Source organism: Petromyzon marinus, chromosome 22, assembly GCF_048934315.1.
Source record: "Petromyzon marinus isolate PM22_M1 ecotype Great Lakes invasive population chromosome 22, UKy_Petmar_22M1.pri1.0, whole genome shotgun sequence".
NCBI lineage: Eukaryota > Metazoa > Chordata > Hyperoartia > Petromyzontiformes > Petromyzontidae > Petromyzon > Petromyzon marinus.
Genome location: NC_133688.1, coordinates 21,542,203 through 21,556,407, shown reverse-complemented (window position 1 = coordinate 21,556,407; position 14,205 = coordinate 21,542,203). Strand labels below are relative to the sequence as shown.

The following is a 14,205-nucleotide window of genomic DNA, read 5'->3' as shown; positions in this document are numbered from 1 at the left end:
GGTTCACATTCCCTCCTCTCTCAGTTGACAATGAAACGTGCAGCAGTAGCAATTGCTTTCTCACGCCGCTGCTCGAACGTCTCAGAAATGTTCAGAAAATCTGCAGACCTCATCCTCGGGGTCGAAGGTTGGATCACCATTTTTACATGGCAGGTGAAATGTACGGGTTGAAAACTTTATTATTGTTATTTTGTATTTACTCCGCTTGCTTACCCATGAAAGCCTCACCAAGTCTCAAGATTCGATTTCTTGAGGCCCGACGAGGCCTTCCTGGTCACACACGCAGTAATAGCGACATCATTATTAAATAGCGATTCCTTTCTTTGGCTCAGCGAGTGACACACTTCCCTTGAGCGCCACTTGGCAGCGCCGTCGCCTCCATCGCTACCTCACGACCTCCTCTCGTCCACATCCACCGCTCAACACCGTCCTCTGGGAACCCACCGTGACGAATACCTTTCTCCAATTATGTTTAAACCTTTATTTCTCCAATAGAATATTCGTTGATATACAATCTAAACATTCTGCAAGTTGCTGGGCGACAGCGTTTCTCCAGTTGGGACTGCCGGTCATCTCAATCACTCAACCCATACAACGCCTAGGTCTGTCCCGTGACCTCAGACCAGGTGCCTTGCGTTGACTGACTCGAGATGACTGGCAGAAAAGCACTACCCATGCCCTCTACTATGGCAACCTGCTGCGTTTATCCCGGCGCTCCACTCACTGTGATCGTCGCTCCTCCGCCCTCCATTGTTAAAATACACACACACACTTGAACACAAAGATCCCCCACATAGCCTTAACAGACATTTGAAACAAGTGCTGTTAGCGAGTACCTATGAAGGTCGGTATGGCACACAAAGGGGTTCGGTGGCCAGCACCACGCCCGGCCGCCTTTGTCTCCCTAGTTGTGATGTTCACACATCGCACCAGATACTCATTTGAGGCGGAGTCGTCTTCGGGGAGGCTCAGGAACGATTCAGGTAATCGTCACTGGCCATGAGTGGGAATCGAATTCGGGTAGCGGGTTTGTAGCACAGTGGGCTAAGCACTGACTACCGGTGCACATACTCACATACACCCACAGACACAATGTAATTAAGACATGAAGCACAGCAGGAGTGGACTGAGTGTGACACCAGTCACGTTTAATGAGTCAAGAACCTGGCAGGGGGCCTTCCGCCCACCCCTCCGTACCCCAAACCTCAGTGTCCATGAACGTCACAACCGGGCAGCTGGGTGAGCTTTCACCCAGCTGCCTCGACCTGGCTGCGTCCTTCAAGAGTCTTTACGACTTTCTGCTGCCGTGTTGTCTCCAATGGATCGACTAAAGCCCCCACCATAGTAACGTGGAATTTCCACCACCGGCTGATGAGCAGGAGGCGAGCACCATCCCAAGGTTCATTCGAGCAAGAAGGCGGCGCCGCCCACTATTGGCGCACGCACGCAGGCCGCCCGGAGGTGCGGCCGCCCCCGTCCGCGTGGCCCCGTCTCACGGGTGCTCTCCCCCGGCGCTAGTCGTGGAGGGCGGGGCCCCGCACGTCCTCCAGCGAGAGCAGGGCCCCCAGGTAGGCGTGGTCCCGCGACGCGGGGCCCCCCAGCTCGGCGCCGGTCACCGGGTGCAGCAGGCTGGCCGGCTGGGGCGCCAACCCGTACTTCTCCAGGAACTCCAGCTCCGAGGGCAGCGCTTCCCCCTCCAGCGTCGAGTCCGGCGCCAGCTCCGACGGCCCCCCCCGGCGGGGGGACGGCGGAGAGAGCTCCGGGGAGGGGGCCGGGGTCCCCGCCGCGTCGGCGCCGTCCGCTCGCGCCGACCGCCGCCGGGCGGTCTCGCCGTCCCGCGCCGCGGAGGAGGCGGCCGGCGAGGCCGACCGCGCCGGGATCGCGGGCGGCCGCGACGACGCCGGGGCGGGCGCCGGAGCGGCGGCCCGCTCCGGCGCCGGGCGCGGGCGAGGGGGCGCCGGCGGCGGGGCGAGCGCGACGCGGAGGTCGCCCCCCACGGCCTCGTCGTCGCCCGGCGCGCGTACGTACGCCGCCTCCAACGGCGATCCCTCGCTGCTCGCGCCGGGATCGGCGGCCGAGTCGGAGGGGCCGAGGGACGGCGGCGCCGGCTCGGCCTTGGGCCAGTGCACGTGGTCGAGGTGGTACTTCAGCTTGTCCTTGCGCTTGAAGGAGGCGCTGCAGTGCGGGCACGGGTAGGGCCGCTCTTCCGAGTGCGTCACCATGTGCTTGGCCAGAGACTTCTTGACGCGGAAGCCCTGGCCGCAGATGGAGCACTCGAAGGGACGCTCGCCTGCGCGCACAGATGGCGGCGCACACGGTGCCAGCGTCACTGCTACGCCCGTTTACCCGGAACGGCCTCGCGAGTCTCAATACGCTTTTGCAGGAGGGTCCTGCCTAGGTTTCGCAGTAGAGGGGGGATGTTGCGGCTGTGGGTTATTCCTATTAAGTAATTTGCAGGTAATTGCTCAATAATGGGATATAGTGATCAATACAAGCATCATCATGTCATGACACAAGTTAGATTGTGCGTGGGGTTTTTTTATGTTGGAGGAAACTGTCGAGCCTGGACGAAACCCATAGAGAATAGGGGGAGAGAATACGAACTGAGGCATACATCTTCTTTGGTTCTTTCGGTAAAGTCACGTAGAATGAGAATAAAATAATAAATTGATAAAATAAAATAACACAATAATATTCTCACGACGTTTCGGCCACAACACAAGCGGCCTTCATCAGGTGAAGGGGACGAGACTGTCTGGAGGACAGCGCACTCCAGCGCCGCTTGTGTTGTGGCCGAAACGTCGTGAGAATATTATTGTGTTATTTTATTTTATCAATGTATTATTTTATTCTCATTCTACGTGACTTTACCGAAAGAACCAAAGAAGATGAATCCTTGCAGTCACGAAAGCTTTAAATTGAGGCATACATCTTGGCCTCTTACAAACCAGCACCACCACACCGTGCGCACAGAACAGAGCATACACACACACCGCAGGTACCTGTCCTACCTGAGTGTGTGCGGGAGTGAATATCCAGGCTGGACTTCCCCTTGAACACTTTCTTACACACCTCACACTCGTGCAGGCTCGGCTTGTACCTGCAAAACAAAGACAAACATCCCCCGCTTAGCCACGCAAGACTGTAGGGGCAAATGCCGTTAACGAGCACCTGTTGAGGCCAGCCCTTGCACGCGAGGGAGAGGGTGTGGCCAGGAACCAAACGCTCGGATGCTTTTATCTTCCCGGTGCTGAACATGAGACATTTTATAATTATTTATTCGTATTATCGTGCTTGTCTCAATACTTTTTCAGGAGGGTCCTGCCAAGTTTTCGCAGTAGGGGGCGATGTTGCTGCTGCTGCTGTGGGTTATACCAATTGAGTGATAATCATTGGGATGTTTCAACCAAGACTTGCTACGCTGTACGGTGTTTCTTTAGCTACGAGAGGAGGAAACCTATGCAGAAAAGGGGGAGAACATTCACACTCCGCACAGACACGGAAGTCAGGAATCGAACCCAGGCACTTCTTGCTGTAAGGCACAAGTGTTAGCACAGCGTCAGCCTGCTGGCGGCAGGCGGCGTCAGCAGCGAAGATGTAACCGACTCACTTCTGCCAGATCTTCTCCCCCAGGTGCACGCTCTTGTAGTGGATGTTCAGGTGGTCCCGGCGTCCAAAACACTTCCCACACTCCTCGCACATGTGAGTGCGCTCCCCTGCAGTACACACCACACACACGCATCACACACCACACACACACATGCATCACACATTACACACACACGGATCACACATTACACACACACGCATCACACATTACACACACACGCATCACACATTACACACACACGCATCACACATTACACACACACACATCACACACCACACACACACGCATCACACATCCACGCATCACACATCCATGCATCACACACCACACACACGCATCACACATTACACACACACGCATCACACATTACACACACACATCACACACCACACACACGCATCACACACCCACGTATCACACACCCACGCATCACACACCACACACACACATGCATCGGGCCCTCATTGGCTCACTTGGAGCTGAGTCAACCTAGGGGAGGCCCAGGACCACTTTGAATAATTGTCACTGGTGTTCGCCATGAGCAGGAATCAACCTCGTGTTTCTGAGTTCATAGAAAAGTGTGCTAATCGTTGCACTACCACTTCCCACACAGCCACACACATCACACACACATCACCATACACACCAGTCGCCCACACAGCCGTTCACACTACGAGTCGCGCACACACCCAGGCGTGTGGTGCTGCGGGGTGTGGTGCTGCGTGCTGCGCTGCGTGCGGTCAGACCGGAGTGAGTCTTCTTGTGCTTGGAGAGGTGGTCTTGTCGGTTGAAGGTTTTTCCGCACGACTCGCACTCGTAGCGCCGGTCCTCCTGGTGCACACGCACGTGCAGCCTGCACACCGCACACATCGCATGGCACACACCACACACACCGTAGCACCACACGGCACACACCACACACACCACACCCAGGTACATGGCACACACCGCAAATGACAAATACTCCATTATGCCACAGCAGCAGCCGCCATTTGTCACTAAAAGACGGCGATGTCATCATGGCACTTGTGCCAGGCTAAGTGCACTTTCAGGCCGCACGTGAAGTGTGGAAGGCTCGTTGCCAGGAGGGCAAAGATGCAGGTGTTATGGGTTGAATGACTGAAATGACTGGCAGACACACCACCTGTGCTCCCAACTGTGCCAATTAGCTCTGTGTTAACCACTCAGTGGTGCGCTCGTTGTTGTGTTGCTTCTCTGCCCTTCGTTTTTGCTGGAGGGTGACTGCCTTCAACCTTCTAGAAGCCTCAAAGTGCACCTAGCCTGGCACTGCTCAGTAAGTGACATTCACGAGCCTCCTCCACAGAGGCCAATCTTGACATAGCTAGTATCAGCCATTGGCAAGCCCAACCAGCTCCACATCCTCCTGTACGACATGAACCCATCTCTTCTCCAGCCCATTCCGTATTCGTTTAGCTCCCTCTATCCGGCCAAACAGCAGTACCTACAGGTGAGGACGCTCACCTGTAGATGCTGCTGTGGCTACAGCTGAAGGTCCTCACCTGTAGGTGCTGCTGTGACGGAACCGTTGCCCACAGACACTGCAAAGGTGTGGCTTCTCCCCACTGTGGATGCGCATGTGTTCCTTGAGGGTGGTCCTGTGGGCCACGGGGACAAATGACACAAAGAGAAAGGTCCCCTGTGTAGCCTGCACAGTTACACGTTCACAGGTCTACTAAGTCGTCTTATGCGTACTGTGTTCATCCACCATAAACAACTCGCTCGTTCACTCACACACTCACTCACACCCTCACTTGTTCACCCACTCACAGACTCACACACACACTCAAATGCCTGCTCAATCACTCACACACTGAATCACCTGCTCAATCACTCAATCGCCCACTCACTTTCCCTATCACTCAATCATCCACTGACTCACCACACTGCAGGCGAGGTGCTGAGTCATCATTTGCTGCATAGGGAAAGCTACCACTAGGAGGGTCTCCTCTGAGATGTGAGATGTGATGCAAGTCGCGCATCGTGGAAAAGCGCTCAGAGAAACCCCCCACCCAGCATAACAGAGGGGGCTCTATCAGTCACAACTCCGTATCGTTCTCATCGTCATCACGCCAGGGGGCACGTGATTATGTGGGGGCGGCACACCTCTCCCGCACGGCCTTGCCGCACACGTTGCACGTCCACTTCTTCTTGCCACCGTGCGTGCAGTCCACGTGGCGCTTGAGGTTGCCCGAGTCGTTGAACGCGCGGCCGCACACGTTGCACGGGAAGGGCCCTATCCCCAGGCACGCATGGTTGCAGTCAAACTCAACTCTCCTTCATCCCGGGGGTCAAGCAGTCCACTTGAGAATCGATTACTTATTCGGAAATCATCGCGGTGAACGTTGCATCTCATGGAAACGCGGTGGGATAGAGAGACAGGGGGTTGTGCATGGGACACACAGGAATATAGGGGACACGGAAACTTTAGGACACAGGGACATCGTGTTGCGCGTGTGAACAGAGGCACGTGGACGAGGAGTCACGGAGACGTGGGGAATCACGCGGGGACTTGGGGAAGTGGGGTCCTCACCCAGGTGCGTCTTCTCCTGGTGCTTGAGACGAGCGAAACGCGAGCGGAAGCTCTCGGGGCAGAATCCGCAGGGGAACGGCGTCGCCACCGTGTGCAGGATGCCATGCTCCTCCAGGTGCGCGCGCCGCTGGAACCATTTGTCACATACCTGGCACGGCAGCGCACAACCAGCACCATCGCCATCATCATCGCTCTCACCATCGCCGCCATCACTATGGCCGCCATCATCATTACCATCACCGCCATCACCATTATCATCACTGCCATCGCCATTATTTTTGCCGGTGATAGTCCAAATAAGAGGATATTCGGGACCCTGGATTTCCACTGCAGAAGCCGAGCCGGGCCACTGACATCACGCAATGAACACATCACGAGGTCATTAGCCTCGCCTCTGGCCCTGCTTGGCACTAATCCAGATGTTGTGTTGCGAGGCCACAGTCGTGTTGTCAGTTCCACAGCTTGGTTCTGGTTCGGCTCGGCAAACAGCCAATGGAACACCACCTTTAGTACTGCGAGGGCTCTGTGCCGTTCTGGCTCGGATACGCCAGTAGAAGAGGGTTAAGCCGAGCTACTTTGCCGAGGCCGAGATTTTAACAAACGTTATATCCATCTGTAGCGTCAACACATTTGACAAGTAATTTCAGGAGATACCGGCCAGGGCTGGACTTACACTGGCGCTCTCGGCAAGTTAACCAGCGAATCACACAAATCTCCCCTCCTCTCCGTCTGCACCGACTTGTGCGCAGCAGACCCTGCCCCTCACCTGGCACTGCAACTGAGGGCGTCCCTCCCTGGCATCAGCATCCGGCTCGGAGTCTGCCTCCTCCGGCCCCTCGTCCTCTCCGGCTGCCGCAGCTGCCGACGAGGGCCCGCGCGTCCCCGGCACCGTCACTGTCGCTCTGTCGCCCCGCCGGCCCGGCCGGGGCCCGCGAGCCGGCCGTAGTCCAAGCCGGCGGCCGTGGCGCTTGGCGTGCGCCGTGAGGTTGGACTTGGAAGTGAAGCGCTGGTCACACATTTTGCAGGAGAAGGGTTTCTCGCCCGTGTGGATGCGCACGTGGCACGCGTACTTCCCTGGCGAGGAAAACGGCGTCGCCCTTCAAGACCACGTGTGGCACTGCCCGTCAACACACCCACGCACAACCGTGCCCCGCCATGGACGGCCGCCCATTCACTCATCCGTGTTTAAACTTTTAATCTTTATTAGGGCCTGGCCTTCTCCCGTTACCTCCAATCTGCCGATGTAACCCCACAATATCTCGCCCATGTTTTTTTCATGTTGTTCCATGGGTCCATGTTCGACGCTTCACCCCGCATGCTATAAACTTCTTCCGGAACTTAAGAATTTCAGCACTGGGAGCTAAACAAGCTCCCAGCACGTGGGGTCAAAACATCTGACACTGTGGTTAACGACATTCGGCACAACCCAAGACCACATCGGAGAGCTCTCCAGCGCCTCAACCGCAAAAGCCTATGCAGCTGTCAAACGGCAGTGTCCTTTCCTGCTCACGTGAGCAATGAGGCATTGGCACTATCTTGTTTACAGCCCTGGTGGAAATTACACTTCCTATGGCAGAGATGAATCTATCAATAGAACCACTGTTAATCCCCGTGAAAGGGTAACTCAGTTTATGAACTCACACCACCTTTCAATTGTGAGCCGCTCGCTCTGCCCGCTCTGCCCGAGCCACGTGGCCGGCTAATTAGCAGCGCAACGCAGCAGTACCACCCCACGCCAGTTCAACGCCCATACTCCGTGCAGCAAACCGCAGCCCAAACAAATCAGTGATGCAACGACACCACCCCACGTGCCTCGCGTTGTTCAGGCTCCATCCTCACCCTTCCTGTCGAAGGCCTTGTGGCATCTCGGGCACTCAAACAGCCTTTTCCCTCCGGTGGGCAGCAACGGCGCCAGCACGGGTGGGATCCTCCGCTCCGCGAGCCTCGCCCGGGGCTTGCGGGCGGACGAGATCGTGCCCCGAGCACCGTCGCTCCTGGCACCACCACCGTCGCTGCCTCCCTCCTGCTCCTCCTCGTTCTCCGCCTTCTCGTCTTCCGCCGTTGCCGCCCTCTTGTCCTCATCATCACCGTCTCCAGGCTTTACGTCGGCTCCACCCGGTGCTATTGTCATGGCCGCAGCTTCATCCTCGTGTCTCAAAATGTTGTTTTTTGCATCGTCGTGGTAACCGCTTTCCACTGGGTCGTCGGTCGCTATGGCGGCGGCGCCGACCTCCTCGTACTGCCCTGAGGGTGCGATGACCCGGTCGGCGGTGCCAGCGCCGCCCCGGCAAGGCCTTTTCCTCGGCAGCGCCGCACTCTTCTCGTGATCCGTCTGCAACCCGCTCCTCCGCGAGGACCTCCCCGCGGAGTTCGAGCAGGATGAGGAGACCGAGAAGGAGGAGGACGGGGGTTGCCGCGACGCCGTTTCTTCTGTTGCCATAGAGACGCCAGCAACACTCAGTTTCCGCTTGGTGGTGGGGCACGGGGTACGCTGGGAACGCCGCGTTTGAGCTACGGTGGTGGCCGCTTTGTCCTGGGGTGTCACACCGGGCGTCACATTGAGAAACACACCACCATCACTGGCGCCAGATAGGCCCTGTTCGGTCCGCTCGGCGGGGTGATGTCGCAGTACGTGGTTCTCAAAAGATTTCTTGTAGGTGAAACATTTGGGACACGCGGGACACCGATAGCTGGGGGCGGCACAGCCGGTGCCGCTCGGGACCGGGTCACTGGCATCCACACCGACCGGCCCGGCACCACCGGTGCCACCACGCCGGTCATCTGGGCTGGTCCCTGCCAGGTTGCTGGTTTCCCCGCTGCCGTCGCAGCCCGACGACGTGCCGGGTTCCGCCGGTGCCTGCGCGGGACCACCACCATCAACGTCGGTGCTGTGTCCCAGCCGCTCTCCGAGCGGCACCGCCTCCGCGTCCCGCGCGGTAAGCACCCGCACCGCTTCCTCCATCTGCAGCTCCCTGGCCGTGCCCAGAACGGCCGAAACGTCACTCGACTGCAGCCGGAACTCGGCGGTGTAGAGGAACTCCATGAGACGCGCAAACGCGGGCGATGTGACACTTCCCACGCCCATCGTCGTCGGCACCTCCTCCTCGCCGGCGCCCGCCTTACCCAGGCGGACGGTGGCACAGCCGCAATGGTGCTGCAGCAGCGAGCCGAGGTACGAGCTTGCCATGGCCAACACGGCGCGGTGCGCCGGGAAGCGCCCGTCCTGCACGGCGATGGTGACGTCGCAGAACCGGGCCTCCCCGAGCCGATCGTCGTTCAGCCTCTTGAGGAGGTCGAGCGGGTACAAGGGGGACTGCACGATCACCTCGCTCTCGCGCCGTGCCCGGGGAGAGCCGGCGCCCTCATCCGCGCCGTTCTCCCCGACGAGCGGCGCCGACGCAGCAAAACCACGTGCCGACTCGGAGCCCGGCGAGACATCCTCGGACGCATCGCCCTCCATCTGTGCTCCGACGACGTCGTTCACGCTTTCCCGCAGGGGCTCGGCGGTCGACTCCTCGGCGTTACCCGGCACAATGTTACCCGCGAGCTCCACAGAGCGGCCCGGCCGCTCCGTTACCACGTCGCAGGTGGGCGCGCTCACCAACGTCGTCACCACGGCCGCATTATCACAGTCACCAACCGTCTCCACAAAAGGATTCCACCTCTTCCACCACGTTCCCTTCGTCCACCTCATCCCTTCGTCCACCTCATCCTCCACACCCCCCACGTTTTCCACACCCACCTCGTCGCCAATTGCCCCCTCGCCTCTCTCATCCACCATACCCTTCTCATCTTCCACACACACTTCATTCCTCATGCCCCCCTCGTCATCCATACCTCCTTCGTCCCCCACACCCTCCATATCTCCCACGCACTCATCCCCCACGGCTCCCACGTACACCTCATCCCCCGCATTTCCTACACCCAACTCGTCCCCCACGACCCCCTCGTCCTCCCCGACCACCTCATCCACCACGACCCCCTGGTCCCCCACACCCCCCTCGTTCCCTATGCTCCCCTCTTCCCCCACTCCACCCTCGTCCCCCATGACCCCCTCACCCCTCATTATCCCCTCATCCCCCATGTCCCCCACGCCACTCTCGACCCCCATTCCAACATCGTCCCCCATAACCTCCTCATCCCCCACGACCCCCTCTTCCTCCTCATCCCCCGTGCCTTGCGTCTCAACCCGGTCCATCATGGCCAATTTATCGGCAACACGGTCGTCAACGTCAGCAGCTGCGTTCCCCCGTTCTGTCCCGCCATGCCCACGCTCCTCCCGCTGCTCCCCGTGAGCACGGCCGTCATCTGGGCTATCGGTGGCCTCGCCGTCACCTCCGGCGCCGTCTGGCTCCACGTGGCTCCTCTGCATGACGTGGCGCCGGTCGACGGAGATACGGGCGCGTGGACGAGGTATCATGCGGTGGCCGCTGGGTTTTTTCCGGGAATTCGCTGGTCGGCCTACAGGGAGGGATGGAGATGCGCGGCGGCACAGCCAATGTTGGCGATGTTGGCGTCTGCAGCTCGTGAAACCTCTGTGCGCTGTGTCCACTGCCCCTCGGCAGGCCTGGAGCGTGAACGTGTATTAAAGAGTGGGCCCAAAGAATAATTCAGTGGGAGCTCGACACAACCAATGTTAACAAACCTAAAATGATCGTGCAAGGTGGTGGTGCAGTGGTGACCACTCGTGCCTTACAGTGAGAAGGGCCCCGGTTCAATTCCCAAATCGGACGTTTTTTCTGGAATGTGTATCTTCTCCCCCTGTTCTGCAGAATGAGAGTCTGTGAGATTCACTGTGCGAGGGTGAGTGAATGCGAGTCGAGTTTGTGCGTTCCCACACAGTGTAACATCCCAGTGCTGAATATGTACCTGCACATTACTCAATCGGGATTACACACAGCATCAACATGGCTCCCGACTTAAAAAATGTGGCAGGACCCTCCTGAGATTAAGGAGTTATTGAGACTTTCCCGGGTAAACAATCTGCGTAATAATCATAACATCACTGCGACCACATAACTATCACTATTAGCATCGACATTAAAACCATCACAGCAGCACCACTGCTAACATGAACAGCATCACGAACCTCAGATCATCCATCACCGAGTCTCTCCGTGTTTCTAGAACACCCTTGCTTGGGATTGCCTCCCTTCTTCACTCCCGGTCTCTGCATGTCGATATTGAACCGAAATCCTCTCTGCCGCATATTGCTCTCACATTGTTTGCACTGCGTTGTTTCGTTCTCGTGTTCAACGAGAACGAAACACAAAAAGCAGTTCTAAAGAAATACATTTCCAATTCAGATTTAAAAGGGCAGAAAGCTCCAGTCGCTTACGAACATTTGAAGAGCATTCCAGACGGCCGCAGAAGCGCATCCGAAAGCGCGCGCCGCCTTTGTTCGATGGCCAACCACGAGGCGCTGCTGCTGTGAGCACGGCGACCCGAGTTCGCCTGATGTTTAATGCTCCTTGACAACTCGTCTCTTCGCTGTGCACTATTCCTTCAGGACCCTCCCTGGACTCTGCAATGTCGATGTGTTAGTTTGTGTCGCTGGCTGTGCTCATACACACAACGGAGCTCCCGTGCAAACTAGCGGGGACATCATCCGTGTAACAATTCAGACAAGCTCATCACTCGCATCATCACGAGACGATGTGATACACTCGGGCCTGAAGCTTGCGTTGCACCAGCAGGGGCTCAAGCGGTGAGCCGGCCTGCTGATGAGACACTGAGTGTCGAGACCTGTGCAGAGTTTCACCTCAAGTCATGCACCGGCCGCGTGGCTGATGGGATGTGTAAAGCACGCGTGGAAGACTGCACGCAGACTGCCCCTGCCTGGCTATGTCGCTCCGCAGGGGGGAGGTCATTCGGTCAGCGGGGGTCAGCACGGCCTCACCTGGACTCCCTGGACGAGGGCGACCGGATGACGAGGTAGGAGAGGGCAGGCGATGGGGAGCGAGATGATGGTGATGATGGTGTGTTACTGATGTCAGTGATGATGGTGGTGTGTTACTGATGTCAGTGATGATGGTGGTGTGTTACTGATGTCAGTGATGGTGGTGTTACTGATGTCAGGGATGATGGTGGTGTGTTACTGATGTCGGTGATGGTGGTGGCGTGTTACTGATGTTAGTGATGATGGTGGTGTGTTACTGATGTCAGTGATGGTGGTGGTGTGTTACTGATGTCAGTGATGGTGTGTTACTGATGTCGGTGATGGTGGTGGTGTGTTACTGATGTCAGTGATGGTGGTGGTGTGTTACTGATGTCGGTGATGGTGGTGGTGGTGTTACTGATGTCAGGGATGATGGTGGTGTGTTACTGATGTTAGTGATGATGGTGGTGGTGTGTTACTGATGTTAGTGATGATGGTGGTGGTGTGTTACTGATGTTAGTGATGATGGTGGTGATGTTACTGATGTCAGTGATGATGGTGGTGGTGTGTTACTGATGTTAGTGATGATGGTGGTGTGTTACTGATGTTAGTGATGATGATGGTGGTGTGTTACTGATGTTAGTGATGATGGTGGTGGTGTGTTACTGATGTTAGTGATGATGGTGGTGTGTTACTGATGTTAGTGATGATGATGGTGGTGTGTTACTGATGTTAGTGATGATGGTGGTGTGTTACTGATGTCAGTGATGGTGGTGGTGATGTTAGTGATGATGATGGTGGTGTGTTACTGATGTTAGTGATGATGGTGGTGATGTTGCTCCCGCCCGGGCCTCCTCCGCCTCGCCTCGCCATCTTCGCCGACATTCAAACTCCGAGCCTCTCCCGCGGTTTCACTCCGAATCCCGCGGTGACGGACGGCGATGGTGCTGACGACGACGATGATGATGTCGATGATGTCGGTGATGATGTTAAAGAGGTGGGGAAGCAGCACAGAGCGCCGCACTCTTTCCCCTCCGCGGACGCGCACGCCGCGTCACGAATCCCTCCGCCGAGTGCTGCGCCCGGGCGCAGCACTCACGCAGCTGACGGGCGGGGTCACCCAGAGGCCGACAGCGCCAAGCGGCGAGCAACAAACAGCGCCGTCGAAGGCGTCGCTCGACGCCGTCTCCTGCACCGACAAAAAATGAAAGACCACGCAGTGGACCGCTGTGTTTGCGCTCCTTCGACGGAGGAGCAGCAAAACGTTGACGATGATCCGACCCCCACAAACTGTGATGGGTCCACGTGTGAAGAAGGCATGCGATGAGGCAGCACTCGCCGACTCACGCGTCACCCGCGGCCAACCCACCTATTGCTGCTGCCATGGTGTCTGTTCCTGTGAAACATGTGGAGGGGCTCTATCAGACAGTTTCGTCTCATCCGTACTGTGTTCAAACACTGCACTGCAGGTCACAACGCACTCTCACCCACCCACTAACCCACCCATTCATCACTCACCAACTTAAAAATCACCCACTCATCACTCACCCACCCACTCATCACTCACCCACCCACTCATCACTCACCCACTCACTTACAAAATCACCCACTCATCACTCACCCACCCACTCATCACTAACCCACTCATCACTAACTTACAAAATCACCCACTCATCACTCACCCACTCACAAAATCACCCACTCATCACTCACCCATCCACTCATTAACTTACAAAATCACCCACTCATCACTCACCCACCCACTCATCACTCACCCACTCATCACTCATCCACCCACTCATCACTCACCCACCACACTGCATCATTCACCCACACTGCATCACTCACCCACCCACTCATCACTCACCCACCCACTCATCACTCACCCACCACACTGCATCACTCACCCACCCACTCATCCTCCAGACAGTCTCGTCCCTTCACCTGATGAAGGCCACTTGTGTTGTGGCCGAAACGTCGTGAGAATTTTATTGTTATTTTATTAATTTATTACTTTATTCTCATTCTACGTGACTTTACCGAAAGAACCAAAGAAAATAACATGGCTGCTCTATTCAGAAAACGTGTTGCGATCTCTGATCACACATTTCGTCGTGCTGTTTGTTGCTGTCCGCTTGACGTTTTTGGGTCTGTGCTCTGCAACTG

At 56.9% G+C, this 14,205-nt stretch overlaps 1 protein-coding gene across 1 annotated transcript; it reads right to left on the bottom strand.

Moving 5' to 3' along the window:
* Positions 1-1,122: 1,122 nt before the first annotated feature.
* ZBTB41 (zinc finger and BTB domain containing 41) lies at positions 1,123-10,062 on the bottom strand. The gene is made up of 9 exons (XM_032959169.2): positions 8,001-10,062; positions 6,928-7,235; positions 6,162-6,309; positions 5,735-5,864; positions 5,131-5,226; positions 4,357-4,463; positions 3,611-3,716; positions 3,012-3,100; positions 1,123-2,290 (listed from the first exon to the last, which is right to left on the bottom strand). Exons 1-9 carry the CDS (start codon positions 10,021-10,023, stop codon positions 1,515-1,517), a joined length of 3,783 nt encoding a protein of 1,260 aa, XP_032815060.2. The 5' UTR covers positions 10,024-10,062; the 3' UTR covers positions 1,123-1,514.
* Between the last annotated feature and the right edge of the window lie 4,143 nt (positions 10,063-14,205).